Here is a 20838-nt window from a genome sequence, read left to right as displayed (position 1 = left end):
CTCTGCCTTCCCCCATTTTCTCCCTGCTTCATGCCAGATGAAAAGCCAGGCAGTGACCTACTCCCAAGTTCTTCCCAAGGTATTCACTTACAGCCACCAGCAGCTGTGTAAGATGGAGTCCCGGGGTGACACTTCCCGTATTCTGCTGTAGAGAAGCAGTTGATCTCTCTACGATGGCATTGATGAGATCACCAAATCACTGTTCAGACGATCATTAGCAGAAGTCTAGCACCCATCATGTCTTGACACTAAGTGTGACGAGACCAAATTGTATTGACCGATTTTACTGGGATATTTACGGACCGAGTGATAGACGGGGAAAATTTTGCAGTTCTTAAATATCTCATTTACCCATGAAGCTGAGTGAGAGAGAGCCGAGAAAAATGAGACTTGACAGAAAATGTATACGTACTTCAAATGTATTTTTGTTTAATAGGCGGTCTGATGATTGGACTCTTTCTGCTGGCGGAAGTGGAACTATTTACGGCTGGGGGCACAACCACAGAGGTCAGCTGGGGGGTATAGAAGGTGCGAAAGTTAAGGTTCCAACACCATGTGAGGCGTTAGCAACCTTAAGACCTGTGCAGCTGATTGGTGGCGAACAGACGTTGTTTGCAGTAACAGCAGATGGAAAGGTGAACGTTCACATGTCCTTTGTTGTTACTCTCAATGAATGGTATCTTATCTTGAAGAATGCATATGTGTGACATCAGTTCATTTTTTGAGGTATTGTAGTGTAAGTCATCAGAAATAATGGGTACAATGAAATCTACCAAATACTGGGCTAGAAATTGCGGTTAGAGGCGTACCTCCGGACTACTCCTCCGACCCACAAAAGAATTACGAAAGTACCTGCTGGCTGCCAGGCTGTGAAAACTTGGGGTCTCAGGCCTCGAGGCGGAGGGCAGTGTAATGGTCCACGGTTCCCAGGGGCGCAGACGGTGCGGAAGCCTACCTGGGATCACGTGGGCCTGGTCCTCCAATCAATAAGCAAAATTACATTTCAGTCATTTACGAATGGGATCCCCTAACGAGATGCAATGGAATCCCCAAATCTAATAATTATACAATGTATAGAATTGGAATTTTATTCATAATTACCTTCATTCCACCACCTTCACTAAAAAAAAAATTAAATTTTAAAATAATTTTATACATTAAAACTGTAATCCGGGCCAATATTTGCATAAACCCATTTCATACAGTGTATGTGCATAATTTAGGATATGAAAATGTTTAATTAAAGCCATAGATATCCCCTTACGCTGTTGCACACAGGCCCTGCACCTGCTTGCATCAACTGTAAGACATCCGTGGGCAATTGCTGGCCAGTCTCAGGGCAAATAGTCCAACTCTGCGCCAGCGATTGCTTTTTCGTGGCCCCCACGGATGGCCTGTCAATCCGTACGTTGACCGGCTGCAAGTTCCAGACTTCGCGCATGTGGCAATCCCAAACTTGCGGTGGATTTCAGGGCCAATATCTTGACTTTATTAATAGCAAAATGGCACTGTTTAAACTATTTTGCAGTCTTCAATAATTGGCCAGTGAAAAATCAGATGGAATATGGCTGTAAGGCAATAAAGATACATTGCATGAATAATTCTGATTCTTACTGTATTACATTAGTTGTATGCCACGGGATACGGAGCTGGAGGAAGACTGGGGATTGGAGGAACAGAGTCTGTATCTACCCCCACTTTGCTGGAATCCATTCAACATGTTTTTGTAAAGAAGGTGGCAGTGAATTCGGGGGGCAAGCACTGCCTTGCCTTGTCATCTGAAGGAGAAGTCTACTCTTGGGGTGAGGCAGAAGATGGCAAGCTGGGGCATGGCAATAGGAGGTAGGAGAGAAGTTGTGTATTCTAAAAATAATTGATAATATAAAATATGTAGTTTATAAATTTCAAGGCAGACATTTTATCCTAGGCATGTTAATTCCACATTCTATATTTTCTTTAAGTGCCAACACAGTCTTCTGTAGAAATGTATTGCTTTTGCCTCCGAGGGAAATGGGAAACACTTGCCTCCCAAAAAAAAAATACCACAGTGTCAACCCCAAATTGCTCTGGATTTATCTGTGGCCTTGGTTCGAACAAGGAGAAAACCAGAGACTAATCTCAGTATTAATAAAATACCTGGCTTGTGTCACCAGTACTCAATGTTGTTGCCTTAATTTGAGTTATCATCTGACTCCAGCACTGTGATTGTAATGTGGGTATACCTAGTGCCTCTTTCCTAGAAGCTGTTTGAAATTGCTTGTTCCTCTATTTGTTTTTCTTATAAAATAGGCTTGTATTTTTATTTTATTTTAAGTACGTTATTTTCTGCTTCTCTTTCCTTCTAAGCTGGGTGTTGCCATGCAAGTTTCAGTCAGCCAGGTGAGAGTGTCTTCACTGCAGCCACTGTATGTGATGCTGCTTGGTGGATGATGAGAGTTACAATTCAAGTTGGGTGAGCTGGTCCATGTTGGTGGTACTTTCCTCGCACCTTGTTTCCATGATGTGCGAATATTCCAGCTGACAGCCAAGCAGATCCCGTTGACTAAAATTGACAGTTTTGGCTGATGGGCAGCTGAAGCTTTCAAATTTTTGACCTTTGTGGTTGGAAGCAAGTGTTACTAAGTGACCGTTTTAATATTCTGATTTCAAGTAACTTTTTGAGAAACTCCCTGGAGAAGACATTTATTTCATTTGATTTTTTGCCTCCTTCAGTCCTTGCGACCGCCCTCGTGTTATCGAATCACTGCGTGGTATAGAAGTGATTGACGTTGCTGCCGGAGGAGCACATAGTGCTTGCATTACTGCAGCAGGAGAGCTTTACACCTGGGGCAAGGGCAGATACGGAAGACTAGGACATGGGGACAGTGAAGATCAGCTGAAACCAAAGTTGGTGAGTACTTCTGATAAAGAATTGATTGAAACCTAAAACATGATTGCAGTATTGATGATGGAGGTACATTCTTGTTATGCCTGTTTCATTGCATGCATTCATAGACCCAAGAATTCAACACTTTTTATATGTATATGTTTAGCCTATTTTGTGTACATATGCAGCCTTCTGGAGTTAAAGCTTAATCATTGCTTTCACTTAGCTTGGATCTGAACTCCCTGGCCTACTGTGCAACATGTCTGTGATTTTTTTTTTCCCCAATGCTTCATTTTTATTTCCTTTCTTCTGCTCAAACAACTTTTCCATTTTTAAAATTCAATTTCATTGGCCCAGAAATTCGGGTCGGAGGCTTCCCGCGGGTGCAAGCCTCCGACCTGCACTTAGCTAGCGCGCCGGCCGTTGTGCTGTGGACCCGCGTGGGATTCCGATCCTGGGCCTGCTCCAACTGCCGGCGTGCAGTGCTTGCGTATCCCAGGGGCGCAGTTAGTTCGAAGCGTCCCCTGGGATCACGTGGGCCATGGAGAGCCAATGGTAGCAGGGAATCTGTATTCATAGATTTGACAGGAAGAGCTGTCAAATCTATGAATACAATTCGGCCCCAAAACATCACTAAAACGTCAAATAATTAAAAAAAAAAAAAAAAAATTTTTGAAAAAATTAATTACAGTTTCTAAGGGCTAAAAATAAACTTCCCTTTCTTTAAAGTATTTAAAAATAATAAACCTGTGCAAAAAATGTTTTAATTTAACTTAATTCACCACTTACCTTGTTAAAAGCAGGCCTTGCGACTGCTTTTTACAAGCGTAGCTACTGGAGACTTACCCTCCCGGAGAAACCTGCAAAAAAAACGGAAGTTCCAGGCGTACGCGCTGCCTCTCCGGCGCACGCGTTTGACTTGTAAACCCCTTCCTTTAAGGGAACGGAAGTTCCGGTTTCCCGTGCATGCACGAAACCGGCACCTTCGTTGGGCCTACGCGTGAGTACCCAGCGCGTACTCGCCCGTGGGGACCCGAAATTCTGGCCCATTGTGTTGAGAATTGGTATCATAATAAAGTGAAGTCCCAAATTATGTGTGCGCATAAGAGTTTAGAGCCTGGAAATTTCTGGCGGCTTTAAGCCTAACATCTGCCAGTAAGAACAGAAAAGGGCTGCCCGTGATCTTGGGTGGCATACAAGGCTCACCATCTGGTCAGGCAGCTAAGCGACATAGTAGGTCCATTGTATCGGGCACAGCTACGTGAACATGACAAATGAGATCTAACTAAGGAGACCGAGATTTAGCAGATAGGTTGCAAAGAGTTTGTCCATCTCCTTAAAGACGACGTCCAGATAACATCTAACATTTGCACAGCGGTGTCATTGGGTGTCAAAGACACTTTAGCCTTCAGTTTTTATCCACCAGGCTTATACTGGGAGCGTTAGTGTTTTCCAGTTTCCTGTCCAAAAGGTATCAAGGTAGTCACACGTACGTTATTTAGCAGGCCAGCGACTTAATCACTTTAACCGTTGACCAAAAGCAGCAACATGAGAGAGCAGCACAGTTTTACAAATTTGTTGGCAATTTGCTCGAGTTCAAGGGTTTGTTAATTGCACCCGTGCTGTCATTCGGTACCCGATGCACAATGCCACGTTGTATATGAGCCAAGGAATTTTGTTCTCTTAGTATGCAGCTGGTATGTGACCAACAGCATAGAGTCATGCAGGTGAATGCCTGCTCCTCTAGAAGCTCCCACGATGCCTTCGTTTTAAAGCAATTATCAGTGTCGCCCTTGCTTGAAGGGGAAGGAAGAATGGAAAAGTAGCCCTTAAGACCAAAGCTACCCTCTGTTGCTGGGGTTCATTTCTTTTTTGGTTATCACCCTGTTTGAATGTACAAATCAAAGTGCCTGGAAATCTGCACCCACCTGTGTGGTTTTTATTTGCCGAAGATGGAGTACACACTCCTTGCAGGGACACATGCTACTTGCTCCAGTACAGAGAGCATAGGCAAAGGAGTAGGAACTCCCCAGGAATACTGCTGAAAGTTAACCAGCTAAAACAATGCAGCTTATCAGTATAGTGCATTGAGTTTCAATTGTCAGACTTTACAACCTTCCGGACTCAACATTGAGTTCAACAATTTCAGTTCATAACCACTGCTCCTATTTATTCGGACAGCAGTTGTTGGTAATGGCACTGCTGTTGCCATTTACAGCTCCTCTAGACCCATCTTTTGTTTCTTTACTTGTCCCATTACCACCCCCTTTTGCCTTGTGCCATCATGCCTTTTGTCATTTAATCACACCTGCCTTCCACCCTATCACAGCCCTTCCCTTTGTGTTCTTTCCTCCACTTTCCCAGCCTCTGTACTTGCTTAAAAACTGTTACATCTCTAACTTCTTTCAGTTCTGACGAAAGGTCATCGACCTGAAACGGTTGACTCTGTTTCTCTCTCCACAGACGCTGCCTGACCTGCTGAGTGTTTCCTGCATTTTCTGTTTTTATTTCAGATTTCCAGCATTCGCAGTATTTTGCTTTTGTTAGGTCAGAGGGGTCCTTTACGGAACATTAGGAGGTGGCAGATGAACTAAACTAATTATTTTTGTTGGTCTTTACAAAAACCTATGCACTAATTGTTTGTAATGTATAATGTTTTATATAGCGTCATATCAAGTCAAGACATAGGAGGAGACCAATTTGCCTTTGTGTCTGCTCTGAAATTAGGTGGTTCTTGGGGACTGAGTTTGCAGAGTCTTATTACCCACAATGGGATTAGTTTTCTCCCCCATTCTCTCGTATTGTTTAAGCAATTATCCAGTACATTTTTTGAATGCTGTAATCAATTTAGTATTGATCATCATTTGTGGCAAAGCATTCCACAATCCAATCATTCCTTACAGAAAAAGTTCCTTCTAATCTCCCCTTTAATGTATCTTGTGCTCATCTTGAGATCATAGCCTTGTAACTTCAATTTACCTGTCAACGGAAATTATCTATGTTTACCTCGTCTATTTCTTTCATAATTTTGAATACTATCAAATCCCTCCTTAATCATCTTAGTTTGAGAGTGCACATCTTTAGTTTCCCTAGCCTTTCCTCCTAACTATCATCCTGATAAATCTGAATTGCAATTTATCCAGGGCTATTACATCTCTCCCAATGCAAGAACGCAAGAGCATAAGAGATAGGAGCAGGAGTAGGCCATTCAGCCCCTCGAGCCTGCTCCGCCATTCAATAAGATCACAGCTGATCTTCTACCTCAACTCCATCTTCCTGCACTATCCCCATATCCCTTGATTCCCTTAGAGTCCAAAAATCTATCGATCTCTGTCTTGAATATACTCAACGACTGAGTCTCCACAGCCCTCTGGGGTAGAGAATTTCAAAGATTCACCACCCTCTGAGTGAAGCAATTTCTCCTCCTCTCAGTCCTAAATAGCCAACCCCTTATTCTGAGATTGTGACCCCTTGTTCTAGACACTCCAGCCAGTGGAAACATCCACCCAGCATCTACCCTGCCAAGCCCCTTAACAATTTTGTATGTTTCAATGAGATCACCTCTCATTCTTCTAAACTCTAAGGAATATAGGCCGAGTCTACTCAATCTCTCCTCCTAGGACAATCCTCAGGAAATCAATCTGGTGAACTTTTGTTGCACTCCCTCTAAGGCAAGTATATCCTTCCTTGGGTAAGGAGACCATAAAATCTGCTGATCATACCGAGCAGTGTGGCCAGGTGCCAAGTGTATGTGATATGGACAAATGCTAATGAATGGCATTTGGAATTTAGGTTGATTTGTGTTCCTTGTTCATTTAAACCATCATGTTAAAAATAAAGTTTCCTCTGCTTTGCCTCAAATTGACCCCCAAGTTCAGAAGAGCACCGACTAAATATGATTTTATTTTTACGTTTCTCACTTTGCTAACCTGAAACCACCAAAATGGAAACACCTGCAAGAATGACTACTTGCTTGTAGGGCCGCTTGATAACAGAGTCGTCGGACACACCAGCCAGACTTCTTTACTGTGTGAGGTTGATCAGATGGCTCACAGAAGAAGAGCCTGCCTTTATCGTTGTCCTGAGTACTACAACCCTAATCAGCCATGTTCAATTGATTGATATTGTGTCCTGGCCTCTGTTGAGGATGGTGCTCTGCACAGTTGTTCTCCTAAATTTGAACTTGTGCCTGTTTCTCAGGTGGAAGCACTGCAGGGTTACAGGGTCGTCGATGTTGCGTGTGGAAGTGGAGACGCACAGACTCTTTGTCTGACCGACGATGACACTGTCTGGTCCTGGGGAGATGGAGATTATGGAAAACTTGGAAGAGGAGGCAGCGATGGCTGTAAAGTTCCAATGAAGGTACAGGGAGTTTTTAAACAGTGCAGATAAATCCATACAAATTATATTTTTCTCTTGGTTCTGTTTTCACTTGTGTTGCTGTTTGCTAGGCTATATATATAATATTAACATTTTATTTTGATCCACATATTTACTCCAAATGAAAACTTTGAGGACAATAGTTCTGTATCAAAATGAAGACAAAATAATTGGGGGGAAAATGTAGTTAATTCACAGCATTCTTCAAATGTATTCCGTATATTTCCTTAATTCGGTTTTATAATCCACATTAGAAATGACCAGAAGATGTTGTGAGACTTCTCTGTGTATTTTGAAAGCTTTAATGAACAACCTTCAAAATCAAGAAGCCCTGTTGGTTTAGTACCTGATCAGCAGTGTTACAATTATTGAAGACTTGCACATGTTGTTTGTACAGAATCTTCTTCATTTTTGTGTAGTATAAAAGTTATGGCATTTCTTAAAGGTTAAAGTTTCTTCCTCCATACCTGTGTACCTTCCCTGTTCCTAACTTGAACCAGTGTCTCATGATTCTATAGTTTGTGGCAATCTTGAACTTATTACCGGGGTTCAATTTATCTATTTCCTTAAGAATCTTGAACATTTGAATAACAGCTCCTGTGAGCCTACTGCTCTCCAGAGTAAACAATCCTAAGCTCCTCAGCCTCTCCTCGTAGCTTAGGTGTCTTAAGCTAGTTATCAGTTTGGTTGTCCTTTTCTGCACTGCCTCCAATGCCTGGATATTCTTGCTGTAGTATGGCGAGCAGAATTGTACACCGTACACCAGGTCCATTCCAGTGCCTTGTATAGACTCTTTTTACCACCTCCTGGAATTTCTGTTTTTGAGGGAAGCATCCAAGCTTTCCTGACATAGATGCGGCCTAGCAGGTGGCCATGACCAAAAAAGTAAGTAAAAATTTGTTTTCAAATCTTGATATGGAGCCAGGAAGAGCAGGAGTGCTCCTCCCAGCTCCACAGCACTCCTGAGGACCGCTGTGGACCTGCGATCAGTCCCCCTCACGTTCTCCTCGCCATGCATTCATATCTGCTTCTCCTTAATTTGAGTAGCGTATGCTATCTCCGCTTGCTGCCCTTGAGGTCTTGCACTTTAGTGTAGAGTTGAACTCTTCAAATTCTCAGGAAGACCTCCTACTCTTCATGTCATTGATTCTAGCTTGAACCACAACTGCTGGTTGGTTTATCTCCCCTTTCAGAGGTTTTTCCACCCACTGTTGTGTCTCTTATTTTGGCACCTGGAAGCCAACAGACCATTTGTGATCCCTGGGCACCTTTGCAAGACAGGCTATCTGTGTGCCCCGAATTATAGAATCCTCCACACCTGCCACTCTGCTATTTTCATGGCTGCAGACTCTCTGTCTGTCTCTCTCTCTCTTCCCACCCACCTTGGCTAACCCTTTGCTTCATAGTGCCATAATGTTTCTTTTCATTACCTCATTACCAGTACCTCCATCCTTGTCTTCATCATTAGTATCGAGAACTGTATACCTATTGGACAAGTCCATATGCACAGTTTCCCTATACTGGCTCCTCCAGTTTCCTTCGCTTTTCCCCACCACCACCCCCCCCACCCCTCACTTGTCTTGCACTGTAGGGTGATCACCTTCTGAATGGTTTTCCAGAAACCTTTCCTCCCCATATATGTTGCAGAATGTCGCCAGCTAACTCTTGAGCTCAGCATTTCTCTGCTCAAGCAACACAACTTTCTGACACTTCATACAGAGAGGCCTAGAAATTGGAGGGTTTGGCACTGGCTATTAAGGCCAGTTTTGCTGAAAAAAGTGGCAGCTGCCTTACTTTCACCTTCCGGCGGGTCCCGCGGCGGCTGCCATTTTCGGCAGGCCGGCAGTGCTGCTGTTGCCTGCGCTCGTGGTAAGTACTTTAGTCAGCAGGAGCGTGCGGCGCGCAGTGCCGAATTGACGCACGCTCATTCATTTTGGAGCTCGCCGCTCTTCTTACCGCCCTCTCCAAAGCACGCCCATGCGTGCAACCGTTGATGGCGCGGAGAGGTGGGCGAAAGCCGCAGTGAGCTATAACCCGTACAGTAAACAGCTGCTGGGGTAACTGGTATCTTTGGAGAGCTCAGACTATGTAATTGGAGTGAAAACTGCTTCCAATGAGAGGCATCAAATCTCCCTTCTGCTCAATCAAACATGGCAGGAGGCAAATGCTTTTAAAATAAACTATACTGTACTACAGTTGTAAGAAGCTCAGGAAAAAAATCAAAGCTGCATTTCTGTAAATTTTATACATTGGGTTTTCTAGTTTAGGAACAGATAAAATAAGATGCAAAGTTTGGAAGTCTGTTTTTAAAAGGCTTAACACCATATTCTCACCAAGAGTTCTTCAGAAGTCTGCTGTTAAAAATTTAACTGAACTCTCTTCTGCACCATTTACACCAGTAAACTCCTGACCAAGAGTTCATGTTCCCTTTTTAAAATTTATTTCCATTGATGTCTCATGCAACGGTTTAAGAATAGTCTTTATGTGGTGTTTCCAGTCACAGTCCCTTCGGATCTGAGCCTGTGCTTTAAGAGCCACTCACCAGGGAGTGAATGCCCTATGCGATATGCAGGCTAATGCACTGTCACTGCTAGCTGCAATACAGTGCATCCCCCTCCAGCGCCATGATGGAGCACAAACCTCCACACAGCAATCATCTGGGTGAAAGGATCTGTAGAGCTATGGCAGCCAGCGACGGTGTGAGTACCAGGCAGTGTGGCACACATCTGTGGACAAATGTCTGCGAAAGTAAGAGGGGAGCTGTGGACAAACCATTGCCTCCTAATGTGTCGCAATGCTCCAACCCTACAAGGGCCACCAGCGGACTCGATATCTCCTGACCCAGCAAAACCCAGGAGCCATCACCAAATGATCTGAAACAGCACATTGCCCGAGAATGCTGCACCGATCCTTCAGACGCGGCCTTCGGCCTCCTGCTGAGATTGGCGCTGGAAAGAGCGCGTTGCGCAAGAGATTCTCCGCTCTATTCATGTAAATCAACAGGCAGCACCGAAATGCCAGTGCTGCCTACGCTCGTTTTGCAGACGGCTGTTAGCCTAGGCCCGCAGTATCACCGGCGTTTTTCGGCCTAATCAAATTTCTAGACCATGTAGTCCTTCTAGAAACTTTGTAAATCCAGGATGTCCCACATCATACTTGCTGCATACATCACTAGCCTAGGTCTTAATCCTGCTATTACCGCACTTCAACTTCTCCTCAAATTAATAATTAATTCAAATTTATTCTCCCTTATCTGCCTTGTCTTTCAGATTCAGCCCTCTCTGTCTTGGTGTCTGTTCAGACCAAACTCGTTTCTTTAACTTATCTCAGCAAAAGTCATTCTAACTCAGAATTTCACTCGTCGGGCTCTTGATTATTTAATCCAAGACTGAGAACTCGGCGGAAATAAAACCACAAAATGCATGTGTGTGGAGAACTCTCGAAGTCCTGTCACAAAGCAGGAATCTGTAAAAGTGTTCATTCTCAACTACCTGGAGACTGACTTTCTCATGTTTCTAGGGCTTTGAGTGCCCTCTGCTGTTTGGTTTCAACTCTGTACAACTTATTTAAAAAAAAGCTCATTTTATTTCTTTTAAATTCAACCTTTCATTAAGTTTCCAGTTGATTAAGACCAGTTAGGTGGAGTATTAATAAAATTGACAACTTTTGGGATTGCTCCTACTGAGAGATATCATTATTTTCCCCAAATAGATTGATTCCCTAACTGGACTTGGTGTGGTTAAAGTGGAATGTGGATCACAATTTTCTGTGGCCTTAACTAAATCTGGATCTGTTTATACTTGGTAAGTATATATCTTTTACAGTCTGTATTTCTCTCACTCAGCGGCTTTTATCAGTTCCTACAGACCTAAAGAAGAATTTTTATGGTAAGATCGAGATTTTCTTTTTAACCCTCTGCTTGGTTTTAGCAATCTGAAGTTCCCTTGCTGTCTGCCTCATAGAGACTCAATAAAATGAAAGTCAGTAGCAGATGATTAGCGTCCATTTTATTAATAATAATTTGCATTTATGTAGAATCATAGAAATTTACAGCACAGAAGGAGGCCATTCAGCCCATTGTGTTCATGCCGGCCATAAAAGAGCTATCCACCCTAATCCCACTTTCCAGCTCTTGGTCCGTAGCCCTGTAGGTTACGGCACTTGAATTGTACATCCAAGTACTTTTTAAATGTAATGAGGGTCTCTGCCTCTACCACCCTTTCAGACAGTGAGTTCCAGACCCCCACCACCCTCTGGGTGAAAAAAGTTCTCCTCAACCAATTATTTGAAATTTATGTCCCCTGGTTATTAACCTCTCTGCTAAGGAAAATAGGTCCTTCCTATCTACTCCATCTAGGCCCCTCATAATTTTATACACCTCAGTTAAGTTTCCCTGCAGCCCCCTCTGTTCCTAAGAAAACATTCCCACCCTATCCAACCTTTCCTCATAGCTAAAATTCTCCAGTCCTGGCAACATCCTCGTAAATCTCCTCTGTACCCTCTCTAGTGCAATCACATCCTTCCTGTAATGTGGTGACCAGAACTGTACACATTACTCTAGCTGTCGCCGAACTAGTGTTTTATACAATTCAAGCATAAACTCCCTGCTCTTATCATAGAATGATTACAGCACAGAAGGAGGCCATTCGGCCTGTCGAGCCCATGCCGGCTCTCTGCAAGAGCACTTCAGCTAGTCCCACTCCCCTGCCCTTTCTCCGTAGCCCTGCAAATTTTTTTCCTTCAGGTACTTATCCAATTCCCTTTTGAAAACCACGATTGAATCTGCCTCCACCACCCTTTCAGGCAGTGCATTCCAGACCTAACCACTCGCTACCTGAAGGTTTTTCCTCATGTCGCCTTTGGTTCTTCTGCCAATCACCTTAAATCTGTATCTTCTGGTCCTCGACCCTTCCGCCAATGGGAACAGTTTCTCTCTATCTACTCTGTCTAGACGGCTCATGATTTTGAACACCTCTATCAAATCTCTTTTCAACCTTCTCTGCTCCAAGGAGAACAACCTCCGCTTCTCCAGTCTATCCATGTAACTGAAGTCCCTCATCCCTGGAACCATTCTTGTAACATTTTTCTGCACCCTCTCTAAGGCCTTCACATCCTTCCTAAAGTGCAGTGCCCAGAATTGGACACAATACTCCAGTTGAGACCGAACCAGTGTTTTATAAAGGTTCATCATAACTTCCTTGCTTTCGTACTCTATGCCTCTATTTATGAAGCCCAGGATCCCGTATGCTTTTTTAACCACTTTCTCAACCTGCCCTGCCACCTTCAACGATTTGTGCACATATACCCCAGGTCTCTCTGTTCCTGCACCCACTTTAGAATTGTACCCTTTAATTTATATTGCCGCTCCTCGTTCTTCCTCCCAAAATGTATCACTTTGCACTTTTCTGCGTTAAATTTAATCTGCCACGTGTCTGCCCATTCCACCAGCCTGTCTATGTCCTCTTGAAGTCTATCACTATCCTCCTCAGTGTTCACTATACTTCCAAGTTTTGTCATCTGCAAATTTTGAAATTGTGCCCTGCCCAAGTCTAAGTCATTAAAATATATCGAGAAAAGCAGTGGTCCTAGAACCGACCCCTGGGGAACCCCACTGTGTACCTTCCTCCAGGCCGATAAACAACCGTTCACCACTACTCTCTGTTGCCTGTCACTTAGCCAATTTCATATCCATGTTGCCACTGTCCCTTTTATTCCATGGGCTTCAACTTTGCTGGCAAGCCTATTATGTGGCACTTTATCAAACACCTTTTGGAAGTCCATGTACACCACGTCAACCGCATTGCCCTCATCGACCCTCTCTGTTACCTCATCAAAAAACTCAGCCAAGTTAGTTAAACACGATTTGCCTTTAACAAATCCGTGCTGGCTTTTCTTAATTAATCTACACTTGTTCAAGTGACTGTTAATTTTGTCCCTGATTATCATTTCTAAAAGCTTCCCCACTACTGAGGTTAAACTGACTGGCATGTAGTTGCTGGGTTTACAAGGGTGTAATATTTGCAACCCTCCAGTCCTCTGGCACCACCCCTGTATCCAAGAAGGATTGGCAGATACTGGCCAGTACCTCTGCAATTTCCACCTTTACTTCCCTCAGCATCCTAGGATGCATCTCATCCAGTCCTGGTGACTTATCCACTTTAAATACAGCCAGTCTTTCTAGTACCTCCTCTTTATCAAGTTTTATCCCATCCAGTATCTCAACTATCTCCTCTTTCACTGACTTTGGCAGCATCTTCTTCCTTGGTAAAGACAGATGCAAAGTACTGATTTAGTACCTCAGCCATGCCCTCTGCCTCCATGCGTACATCTCCATTTTGGTCCCTAATCGGTCCCATTCCTCTTCTTACTACCCGTTTACTATTTATATGCCTATAGAAGACTTTTGGATTCCCTTTTATGTTAGCTGCCGGTCTATTCTCATACCCTCTCTTTGCCCCTCTTATTTCCTTTTTCACGTCTCTTCTGAATTTTCTATATTCAGCCAGGTATATTCTGTGCCTCGGCTAATAAAAAAAAGGAAAGAAATAAATGTAGCTCCTTTAATGTAGAAAAAGGTGTCAAGGTGCTTTACAGGCATAAATAAAAACATGGACACTGAGCCAAAGGAAATTTAGGAGGGGTTCCTAAAGCGTGGTCAAAAAGGTGGGTTTTAAGGAGCATCGTAAAGGAGGAAAGAGAGGTGGAAGGAAGGGGAAAAGCATGAGAGAAAAGTCGTCCGTTTAGAAGGGAAAGTAAGCTTTAAGTATATTGGGATTAAAGTGGTAGAAATAGTGAAAGAAGTTAAACTGGATGATCGTTAAACAAGGAAATTAAGACGTGGGAAGACAACAAAGGAAAAATTGCTGAACCTACTGCAGTCTATTGTACAAGTTCAATACTAACTTTTTGCTTTTGTATTCTATGCCTTCAGAATTGTGTACATTTTGGGCACCCTATTGGAAGGAAATAAAAGTAATGCAAGAGGGTCAGAGTAGATTCACTGGGATGTTAGGGGTGAGGGATTACAGTTATGGAGAAACTTGAGAAATCAGGACTTCCTTCATTAGAGTGAAAAAGTTTGAGGAGTGACCTGACAGAGGGTTTCAAGATTATGAAGGTTTATAATAATGTAAATGGTAATAGATTGCTTCCACTGGTCAGTGAGATGCGAAGAGAGCAAAAATTTAAGACAGTCATCATAAGAATTAGAGGGGAGGTTAGAAAAACTGTCTTTAAACAGTGGAATTCTCTGCCACAAACATAAGGGCAGGAGTAGGCCAATTCAACCCCTTGAACCTGTGCCATTCAGTTAGATTATAACTGAGCTGTCTCCCAACTCCATTCATCCTGTCAATCTCCGTTTTGAAAAATTCAGTTGACCTAGCATCCACAGCCTTTTGAGGGAGAAAATTCCAGATTTCCACCACCCTTTGTGCTTCCTTATTTCAGCCCTAAATGGCCTAACTCTAATTTTAAGATTATTCCATCACTGAAGCAGAGTTAATAAAGTCTCTGTGACTTTATAATTAAAAAAAAAAAAAAATTATCCTTGCACTCCTTTTCAGTCCTCTCAAAATGATTAGGTGGCCACTGTTCAGGCTATAGAATCCTTAACTACTCCTAATGCTTCGCTGGCTGGCGTGAACATTTTATCAGATCAGTTCTGCTCTGTTTCCTCCCACTCCCCAAGGCACCTTCCTCTGTTGTAACGTGGTGCAATACTACTGTCCCACGGTAAAGACCGTGGCAGGTTTGACTGATAAGCGACCCGAGATGTAAATCTGACTCCTAATTGAGAAGCAAGCATCTTGCCCTTAATGTTGCAGATCAGAATAAATGCTTGCAATATACACTATTGTTCATACAATCCTGGCCAATATTTATCCCTCAACCAACATCTCTAAAACAGATTATCTGCTCATTATCGCATTGCTGTTTGTGGGGCCTTGCTGTGTGCAAATTGACTGCCATGTTTCCTATATTACAACAGTGACTACACTTCCAAAAAGTACAGGAAACTTTTTTTTATCCGGCGCCGACGGGACCGGCGTGGTGCCGGTTTATCAAAAAGTCTGGATTACAGAGAGGTATAGTAAAAGGCACGAGAGCCCCGTACACGGCCACAGATCCAGGCATCCCTGTTGCATAGCAACAGGTGCAGGAACCCCGGTTACACGGCCACAGATCCAGGAACGGCCACTAATATGAAGTAAAACTTACCTGAACCTACTCCTGAATTTTGCCGGTTAACAGAGATTTCCGGTTATTTAGGTGCCGGTAAATCGAGAGTTTCCTGTAGTTCATTGACTGTAAAGTGCTTTGGGATGTCCGGTGCTTGTAAAAGGCGCTATATAAATGCAAGCTTTTCCTTTCTCTTTTTTTTCTTTTTCTTTTCTTTCTTTTTCTTTTATTGTTTCTCTTTTTCCTTCCCTCTCTCACAGTGTGACATCTATTCATTTCATTTACTGGTATCGGCTAAACCAACCTATTGCCAGGAAATCAGCAGGGCTTTTAAAAAAAAAAACTGAGCTGCTAAGTTCTTAATCATATACTGTGTAATTCTTTCGTTTTACAGGGGTAAAGGTGACTACCATAGGTTGGGTCATGGTTCTGATGACCATGTCAGGAGACCTCGGCAAGTCCAGGGTTTACAAGGAAAGAAGGTGATTGCAATTGCAACTGGATCTTTGCACTGCGTGTGCTGCACTGAGGATGGTAAGACTTGTAGTATTTGAAAGGCTTTTAGACAAGCTGATGCAGGCCTACTTTAACTACTGCACCCATGGGAGTTTGCCACACACAATTTTAATTACAAAATTGACTGCTGGCTATAATTTACTGTCAGCAGTGTTATTATTGTATATATGAATGCTTAACAGGCTTGTTTCAAATTCCCCTCTGATATTTTAATTGGTGCCAATCTGTAATATTGGTTAATGCCTCTGTTAAAATAATGCAGAGAAATTTGATTCAAAGGTGTTGAGCACTCGTACAAAATTACCAGTGGCAATAATTCTTGTTTATGTCAAATATGTTGTATCTTATTTGTTAGCTGTGCTGAAGCTGCATTCTGTGGTCACCCATCATTAATTTGCCTCATTAGGGATAGAAGCAAGTGGATCAATTTGTTCCTATTAGGCATGAGAGGGATTTTTTTTTTCCGTCTGAATGACTGATGAACAAGAAGTTGTAAAAAATTAAAAAAAATGTGGGGAATATAGATTAGGGACCCTGAGGTCAGTTTGGGAGGAGTGGGAAAGGAGGTCACATCAAAAAGACAAATTTGATTTTATGTTCATCACTGATTTTTTTTTTAATGTATTCGTTCCTGGGATGTGGGCATCGCGAGCGAGGCCAACATTTATTGCCCATCCCTAGTTGCTCGAGAAGGTGGTGGAGAGCCGTCGCCTTGAACTGTTGCAGGGGACTCCAACTAATTGTATCTGGTTTAACTCTTTTTGAAATTTATACTTGTAAAAATATATACACCAATTACAAAATTGAAAGTAATGGCAAGGGTTTTAGCCTTTATAAAGATTTGATTTCCATTAGTTTGTATGAAGTATTTTTTTAAGTGAACGTATGTTCTTTGATTAGGGATGAAGAGTGCTGTTCACAAAGCCATTTAAATTCCAAATATAATGTGCACCATTAAATCATGGAGCTCGGGCAAAATTTATCTCTGTACTTGATATTTGGTGTCAGCCTTGGCCCAGTGAAGTCAGAAGCGTGTGGGTCCAAGCAGCACCTCAGCGAGTAGAGCACATAATTTCGGCTGGCACTTAAGTTCAATACTGCTGTATTTTGGGCAAGACGTTAAACTGAGGTCCCATCTGCCTACTCGGGTGGACATAAAAGAGCCAGTGTCACTTTTTGATGAAGCAGGAAAACTTTCCTGGTGTCCTGGCCAAAATTTGTCTCTCAACCAACACCACTAAAAACAGATTTCCTGGTCATTTATCTCAGCTATTTGTGGGACCTTTCTGTGTGCAAATTGGCAGCCACATTTTCTTATGTTGCAACTGTGACTAAAGTTCAAGAAGTACTTCATTGGCTGTGAAGCGTTTTGAGCTGTTCTGAGAATGTGAAAGGCACTACATACATGAATGCCTTTCACTAAAGAGAAAGGGGGGAAAATTCAGTTGTTTGCGCCTCCCGTTAGCGCCTTAAGAGGGCGCTAATGGGGCGCGGCGATGTTTGCGCCGCTCACGAAATTAACTAGACATTTTGTGGCGGCACTAAACACTACCGGCAGATCGTGACGTCAGTTGAGTGTGCAACGCCCCGGACCGGATATTGAGTGGCGCCCCCTGCCTTACCGCCTGCCGCTAGCAATGACAGGTTGAGGGGAGCGTTATGCTGTCAGAAAGGGACTAGGGGAGCACTATTTAAAGGCGACCGCTTCCTGCCTTTTTTTGTTGGTGACATTTTTGCACCACGCATTCTGAGAGAGAGAGAGAGAGAGAGAGAGAGAGAGAGACTTCTGGAGAGATTCAACGCTGTGTGAAGGAGTTTTGGGTACTGAGCAGCACTTTGCAGGTTCATTTTGGTTTGCCCTTGTATCTATTTAGAAGAGACTGTGGGGGCTGCACTCTGAGCTCTTTCCCTGGGTCTCACCATTGTTCTTTCCAGCAGATTTTAAGTACAGGTCACTCCTGGCCGAGATTCAAGGCTGCAATGAGCAGGATGTGGATGGAGAGCAAAATCAAACCTCCCATTTAAGATAAAAACAGGAAATGCTGGAGAAACTCGGCAGGTCAAGCAGCATCTGTGAAGAGAGAAACAGAGTTAACGTTTCAGGTCGATGACCTTTCGTCAGAACTCCCCTTTAAGAACTGGCCGGCGCCAGTGTGTCTGTGTTCCATTGCTGACCGACATCACATGAGCTCCGCCAGCGCTCAGAGGTAGCGCCTCGCTCCTCGGCCTTTGCGCCTTAAGACAGGTGTGAAGCGCCTGATTTAGCGCTCCAAACACCTCCGGGGCGATAAAAGCCAAGTTTGCGGTCGGAGGCGATAATTAGCACCAGGCGCTAAACTTTGCGCACGGCCAATAATGGCGCCCCAAACGGGGCGATACTGAATTTTTCCCCCAAAATATTTTCAGTCTATGCTCAATTAGGTGACTTCAGCCTGGCGGTATTTCCAGTACGGTTTGTCTCCGCAGCCCTGGGTTAGGGCATTCCCCCACTGTTAAATAGTCTGCTGTCGCTCACTGTCCAGGCTCGCTCATCAACAGTGGCCAACTGGGCAAGGTACTGGAGGGCACTCATCCCCTGTAGATCGGTATGCCAGCAAAGGAGTCTGTGTTTTCAGGAGAGGAGGATAAGGAAGAAAATTAGTGAGGGGGAGAGGAGTGCGCAAATATACTGCATATCCAAAGATTGTTTCATGTAAAAATTGACTTCTGTATTAAGTTTTCTTTTCCTTTCCTAACAAGGAGAAGTTTACACATGGGGAGACAATGATGAAGGGCAGCTTGGAGATGGAACCACCAATGCCATCCAGCGGCCCCGCTTGGTTGCTGCACTGCAGGGTAAAAAGATAAATCGTGTTGCATGTGGCTCGGCCCACACCCTGGCATGGTCTACCAGCAAGCCTGCCAATGCAGGCAAGCTTCCATCACAGGTTAGTTAATAGCATTGGCAGTTAATTGAAAGCATTTTTGTAAGTCAGGTCTACAGAAGAACATATGCTAATGTGTCGCCAAGGTGCCCTGTGAAGTGACGGGGTTCCGTGCCTGATGGTCTTCATCTGCTGAGTTCCCAAACTCAGTCAGAATTAGCTAGGCAAAAATGGAATTGAGGTGAATGTATTTACCAGAAAGGAAAGAAGAATCAGAAGGCAATTAACTCTTGTTGCTGTGCCCACCTACACTCTTGCAACTTGGTCACCAAGTGGTGTCAGCAAGACTTGGCAGCAAGATACTGCCCATTTTGGTCAGGTGGTGGGTTTTGAAATTGGCAGCTTTACTTGGAGACAGAAACTTGGAAAAATTAGCATCTTTTTAAAGTAAAATTTGTAAATCTGTTAATTCTTGTGTATTTAAGATTCCAATGGAATACAACTACCTCCAGGAAATCCCAATAATCTCATTGCGGAATAGACTGTTACTACTGCACCATATCTCCGAACTCTTCTGCCCCTGTATTCCAATGTTTGACTTGGAAGGCCGACTTGATGAAACCGGGCAAGGCCCATCAGTTGGCCTTGATACTTTACGTGGAATATTAATATCGCAGGGCAAGGTAAGACCCTGTGCTTACAAAGGGCTCAGCGTTTGTGGAATAGCCGCCTTCATCAAACGGCATATGCATTGTAAAATAGTGAAGAGAGCGTAAGGAGAATTCAGCAGCAGCTCTACCTGCATTTGCACTCTTTCAATCCATATCAATTACAGCCCTGGCAGAGGCCGTGGGGAAGTATTTTCTTGAAATAGTGAATAATGGCATTTGCAGGAAAGTTAAGCAGGTTATCTCCCAGCCGAAAGGTTTTTGAGAGGGTAAATAGTGCAAGATTGTTTCCACTGGTTAACACAGCGATAACAAGAGGACAAGGTCTAATGATTCTCACTTGAAGACCAAAGGGGGAAGTTTGAGGAAATTTTCACACACAAGGTTATTAGAACATGGAATACCTTACTACAAGTGGCATTTGAGGCAGAGACTGTAACATCATTTAAAATCGAATTTGATAAGTATTTGAAAAGGGAGACTATGGGAAAGGAGCAGGGAAATGGGATTAGCGATGACAACTCCAGTTGAACAACTAGCACAGGCACAGTGAGTGAAATTATGTCCTTTTTGTGCTTAAATTCTATGATTTAAGTAAGAACAATTTTAATTGACTTTTTAATCCGACTATCCTACTTGCTTCCTTAAGAGCAGTTCACTGATAGCGGTTGGTTGTCTAGCAGTGTCCTAACCACTTCACCATTTTATTGCAGGAAGCTGCTTTCCGCAAGGTAGTCCAGGCAACAATGGTACGAGATCGACAGCATGGGCCTGTTGTGGAGCTCAACAGAATCCAGGTACAATCGCGCAGCTGAAAACCCAGTAAAACTTTAAAACTGGAAGCTTGACCTTTCTGGCAGCTATTCTTGATCTTTATACCTCGAGGTTATGCGCGCAATACATTTGGGCAGTAGCACATGATTAAGTTTAATAGCACTCCACTTTTTCTTCGAGTAAGTTGTCTTTGGCTCCCAATTTAACTTCATTTTTGTGGTTGGATAACATTTTGTCAAAGAAGAATGCTTTTGTTTTTAAATGAGTCTGGTCATCAATCTGGTAGAACATCTGATTCCTTCCTGGCAGTTCAGAACAAACAAACATTACTCTCACTGAGTTCACCTTTTTATTTGAATTGCCGAGGACAGTGACTTTTACTCTTGTGCTTTGTGACTGCTGTTTCAGAGTGCATTTCTTAGATGTTCAATTTTTATTTGTGATAAAGAATGCTTTTAACTGAGAAACATACGTAAGGGGCCAAGACCCATAGTACAGGACAATGCCAAGGTTGATGAGAGTTGGAGACATATCAAGAACTGGTCGTTGGGTTTTAAGCTTATAGATTGTAGGAGGCAGGGAAGACTGA

General features: G+C 43.2%; 1 protein-coding gene across 5 annotated transcripts in view; it reads left to right on the top strand.

Annotated features, from left to right (window-relative positions):
• herc2 (HECT and RLD domain containing E3 ubiquitin protein ligase 2) overlaps positions 1–20838 on the top strand; it is a 233973-nt gene that overhangs the window by 199825 nt on the left and 13310 nt on the right. For 4 of the 5 annotated variants that reach the window (XM_085999557.1, XM_085999558.1, XM_085999554.1 and 1 more), the window contains exons 79-87: positions 437–635; positions 1628–1842; positions 2713–2890; positions 7067–7228; positions 10958–11049; positions 15822–15961; positions 18683–18870; positions 19293–19490; positions 20189–20272. In XM_085999557.1, the coding sequence (XP_085855683.1) occupies positions 437–635; positions 1628–1842; positions 2713–2890; positions 7067–7228; positions 10958–11049; positions 15822–15961; positions 18683–18870; positions 19293–19490; positions 20189–20272 (1456 nt within the window). The remainder of the gene's footprint in view (positions 1–436; positions 636–1627; positions 1843–2712; positions 2891–7066; positions 7229–10957; positions 11050–15821; positions 15962–18682; positions 18871–19292; positions 19491–20188; positions 20273–20838) is intronic. The other variant, XM_085999555.1, reaches the window with a different exon arrangement.

The sequence above is a fragment of the Somniosus microcephalus genome, chromosome 10, assembly GCF_052327205.1.
Source record: "Somniosus microcephalus isolate GS21.2 chromosome 10, FLI_Smic_1.0, whole genome shotgun sequence".
NCBI classification, from domain to species: domain Eukaryota; kingdom Metazoa; phylum Chordata; class Chondrichthyes; order Squaliformes; family Somniosidae; genus Somniosus; species Somniosus microcephalus.
The sequence above is the reverse complement of the archived record's forward strand: the minus strand, read 5'-3'. Positions and strand labels throughout refer to the sequence as shown.